A 4928-nucleotide genomic window follows, 5' to 3' on the forward strand; every position below is an offset into this window, starting at 1 on the left:
ATATTACTTATAAATAAAGAAATGGTTAGTTTAGGTATAATCCTAAATGCAGCGGTTATTAACTCCCATGATTATCTCCATCTAATATACACGTTCATTTTATCATTGATTTTGTTTTATTTTGTTTTGTTTTTCTACCATTATTCTACACGTATATGTTATCATTTTTTTTCTTTGATTTTATTTTGATTTTCTATCATTATTCTTCCTGTTATTATTATTCTTCGGAAATGTCACGCAATCTCATATTATAATTTATCTTCATAAACTCTTCATAAACCCAGCGTAATAGGAGTTGCAACCTTTTTTATATCACGTCGATGGAAGAAGGTATGTCGCTGTTTAATTTTAATGATCATCTGTATGAATTTGGTTTCAACGATGATGGTAATTTTCAAGTGTTCTTAGCATGAAAAAATAGTGGCTTTCTCTGAGGGTTTTTTTTTCGAAGGGGATAGGTTGTAGTAGTACATTCGGTGACACAACGTTCCAAAACTGGTTTGAGTTAGAGGATTTTCATACTTTTATAAACTTTTTAATTTTTTGTTGAAGGTATGTTAAAATGTTTTTGTAATGTATGCCAACATATGTTTAATGTAGTCTATTACTCGACTGATCAATTCCATTTTTTATTATACAGTTAATGTTGTGCCTGAATGTTCAGAAGAACTAAAACCTGTTGTTGGTCAGTGTTTCCAATCACTTGATTTTGCAATCGCTTTTTACGATGTGTATGCTCGAGCAGTTGGTTTTGAGACGTGCAAACAAGGAGTCAAAAAAGTAGAAGGTGTTACTATTTGGCAGTATATTGTATGTACTCGTCAAGGTAAGAAGAGGACAGAGGAGGAGGATATGGTGAACGCCAGACATGGTTTCACGCTGAAAAGGAGACGTTTATCCAACCGGTGTGCCTGCCAAGCGAAGATATCATTTCGTTATTTCTCCGAAGGCGGACGTCCCGGATATAAGATTCATGAGTTTGTAGAGGCACATAACCATACCATGGTGGAGATGCAACATAAGCCATTCATGTCTATAAATCGAAATCTGACTGAAGTGCATGAGAAATTCATTCTAGACTGTTCAAGGGCTAATATCGGCCCCACTTTGACTTTTAAATTCCTGAAGGAGGTATTGGGAGGCTACCAGATGGTGGGGTGCACCGTTGGGGATATACGTAATGCATCTCGAGACATTAAAGCGTATGCTCAAGGTTATGATGTTCAGATGGTATTGGACGAGATGCGTAGGAAGAAGGAACTATCTGATGCATTTACATATCACTATGAAGTTAATAGTGAGAATCAGTTGGTAGCCTTATTTTGGTGCAATGGTGTCTCGAAAAGGAACTACCACATGTTTGGTGACATTGTTGCTTTCGACTCAACTTATAACACCAACATGTACTACTTTCTGTTGATTTCGAAATATTACATTATATTCATTATTAGTTACATTATCATTAAACAATATGCTCACATTATGGTAGTACATTATGCATAGTTTATTTTTACATTATTAAGTTCTGGTTGGACATATCAGGTACTGTATGATATTTTGTCCATTTACTGGTTAGGACAATCACGGGAGACCTGTTACATTCGCTGCTGGTCTAGTTTCGAATGAGAAGACAAGTGCATTTGCTTGGTTGTTTAAACATTTTATTGAGTGCATGGGTGTTGCACCCAAAATGATGGTCACGGACCAAGATTTGGGAATGCGGTCGGCTCTTGAGGAAATTCTAGTTGGCACTAGACATCGGTGGTGCATGTGGCATATAATGCACAAGCTTGCGATCAAAGCTCCGAAGAAGCTCCTCACAAATGAAAATTTCAAGAAGGATTTCCATGCTTGTGTTTGGTCCGAATTACACGAACCGGAGGAGTTTGAAGAAATGTGGGATGCTATTATTGTAGAATATGGTCTAGAAAATGAGGATTGGTTCAGAACCATGTATCGGCATAGGAAGTATTGGATACCTGCTTATTTTCGTGATTTTCCGCTGGGATCGATGATTCGGACCACATCAGTGTCTGAGTCTGAAAACAGTTTTTACAAAATCTTTCTGAAGCCTCGGCTAAATCTTGCTGAATTCTATTTGAGTTTCAATAATGCCTTGGAATCTCAACGTAATTCTAATGCAAAGTTGGACTACGCAGATTCAACTCTTGTGCCAATTTTGGCCACTGACCAGCCTTTCGAAAAGCATGCATCCACATTATTTACCGACTCTATGTTCAGAACCGTGCAGGAAGAAATTGTGGAGGGTTGCATCAGATGTAAGATTGTTGGTATGTCATCCGAAGGCATGATTGATTGCTATAAAGTAGGTGACAGCCACCGAAACACATTTGTGGTGACACGTGACAAGTCGGACCAGTCGTACGTGTGCGAATGCAAGTTGTTTGGCAGGCAAGGGTTTCTGTGCTGCCACATATTTTACTTATTCAAGAACAACAAAGTGAAGGTCATTCCTGATAAGTACTCTGAAAGCAGGTGGATGAAGACGCCATTGGTAAAGACTGTACATGGATACACGGCTGATGTGTTTCAAAACAATGATGCCCAAGATGAGAAGTTGATTTTATTAAATGAAGTGACGTCTATTTTCTTCAGTTGCCTTGCTAGTTGCCTTCACCCTCTTGACGTTGTCCAAAGAAAAGGGTGTTGTAGTACGAAAGGCAAGCGCATAATTTCAAAGAGGGAGAAGGATATAAAGGAGCACAATAGACCTTTGAGGAGATGTATGAATTGCCTAGATATGGACCATAACGATTCCCAGAATTGCCCTGAAAATGCGAATGGTAAGGGCAAGGAGAAATGCTGAATGTATGTTCATGTCGTCGTTCCAGAATGTTTTTTTATTTGAACTGTCGTACTTACGTTTTGCAATAAACCTTTTTTCCGTATTACATTATTGTAAGGTAAATGCTACATTTCCCACATCTTTTTTTGGACGTATTACATTATTTCCGATTATGCTACATTAGTCATGTTATTATTAACTAGTTAGCTAGTACATCCTATAACATAGTGTAATTTGTTATAGGACTCAATGATACATCCGTTATGTACATATGTTAGTTAAATAATGTAACTATATTGGATATCTTGAACTTCTTTCAACCTTATATGTTGAGTTGAATTTCTCAAATAATGTAATCGTTGTTGCCTTCTAATGTACATTTTCATCCCAGATTCAATTGATTATTTTCTTAAAGTATAACTTCACAAATTTCAAATCCTACGCACTATTATCAGGGATGGAATAAGAACAACTACAAGTGCTTCAATGCATGAAAATAACTTTCATCATGAACGAAGTTTACATCTAAAACACTTTGCATCATTGGTCACTGATGTAGTATAACCCACAAATCAACAATAATATAATAGAGTAGAGCTGAACAAAATATGTTTAACATAGTTAATAAATAACGTATGTCCTTAATAGAGTTTCGAAATACCAAATGTGCAAAAGGCAAAACCATTTTTTATCTGCTTCCCACCCAAAAATAAATCTGCATAACAAACTACATTTCCCACAAAATAATTCAGACCGGCACATCAATCACTCCAAACCATAATTTTGAACAAACTTTTCGAAACTGAACTTTGCAGGCTTCTCTTTCCAGTGCTGATCTGCTGCAATTTTATTAAACTTTTGTCTGATATTATGCTCAAACATGAGTAAGGCCGTGTTGAACTTAATCCTTAGCATTTCCACGCTTTTGTTTCCCCGTGCCGTGAACCCACAGTCCCAGTCTTTGTCCTTATCTCCGAAAAAGGTTTCCATATGGCGCATCAGGTACACACCACAGTCCACCCTGTTGAAAAGGCCTCTCCATGGCATACTTAGTGGATGCAGTGAACATTTGCGAATCATACCAGCTAGCTTGGGTCTTCTGAATTTCGCGAGTGCATCAGCAAGGTACTTCCTCTGCATAAATTAAAATAATATTAAAATATAGTAAACAATACAAACTATACAATTCAACCATTACCGTAAGAAACAACAGTAGCATAGTCTGTACACATATACCAAACATACTAACACGGCTGACCCAGATAATGTACCTAGTCAGAGAGTTAATGTACGTACCAACAGAGAAGGTGTTTTCCCGTATTTTGCGTTGAAAGATTCATGTGAATCAGCAAGTGTGTTGTCAATCACATTCAGCTTCCCAGCAGCAACATCGAAGCACAACAGATACATATGCTCGGGTCCTTGAATCGGGAAGAAAATCTAAAATACGCACAACATTAAATACTTAAACTTTGAATATTACCTTGCAGCTTAGTTGGAACAGTAGACCTCACCAGTTCATAGTTATTCCATTCAAAATCTTTCACAGCTAATACTTCACCCAAAACCCTTGTGTGGAAAAGATCAAACAACCTTTTATCTTCCCAATCAGCAGGTGGATTCACAATGGTATTAATCTGCATTATATTGTGTCAATACTCCATCAATGTCATGAAATTTATGCAAACTAAATGCTAGTATTTTACTCACACATGGTCCGGTAGAGAAAAACAACCTTGAAGCAGTTTCTGGCGCCTTTACTAACTCCATGTGGTTTAAGTATGAGCTCCATGCATCAACCACCGCAACAGAGACTTCCTTAAAAGGTGCAAGAGAAACAAACTCTTTTTTGGCCGTCTTAGCATAGGTGTCTTGATAAACTATTGCTTTCCTGTAAAGTTACGTACATTGTTTTGGTAAGAAGTAATATTCTTCAATTCATATAATGATTGTAAAAATACACTGCGTATGACATACTCATGGTCGTTCTTTGTGTTCAGCACCCAGTAGTACATTTCCTTGTCAACTTGATTCGCCCTTGCTGTTATTTTCACAGCCCTGTCATTGAACGGAGATCTAAGCACAAGACTCGGTTTTTTTGTTCTCTGAATTGTATTCGGAT

General features: G+C 37.2%; 1 protein-coding gene across 1 annotated transcript; it reads left to right on the plus strand.

Moving 5' to 3' along the window:
- Positions 1-320: 320 nt before the first annotated feature.
- On the plus strand, positions 321-2827 carry LOC125197991 (protein FAR1-RELATED SEQUENCE 5-like). The gene is made up of 3 exons (XM_048096464.1): positions 321-330; positions 641-1311; positions 1577-2827. The coding sequence occupies exons 1-3, from the start codon at positions 321-323 to the stop codon at positions 2825-2827; spliced, it is 1932 nt and encodes a 643-aa protein (XP_047952421.1).
- Positions 2828-4928: the final 2101 nt, after the last annotated feature.

The sequence above is a fragment of the Salvia hispanica genome, unplaced genomic scaffold (assembly GCF_023119035.1).
Source record: "Salvia hispanica cultivar TCC Black 2014 unplaced genomic scaffold, UniMelb_Shisp_WGS_1.0 HiC_scaffold_1148, whole genome shotgun sequence".
Taxonomy (NCBI): Eukaryota; Viridiplantae; Streptophyta; class Magnoliopsida; order Lamiales; family Lamiaceae; genus Salvia; species Salvia hispanica.

Excerpts from the sequence above, each read along its gene's own strand:
- LOC125197991 (XM_048096464.1), top strand. Across the intron at positions 1,312-1,576 it reads TTAATAGTGAGAATCAGTTG|GACAATCACGGGAGACCTGT; the intron begins GTAGCCTTATTT and ends TTTACTGGTTAG.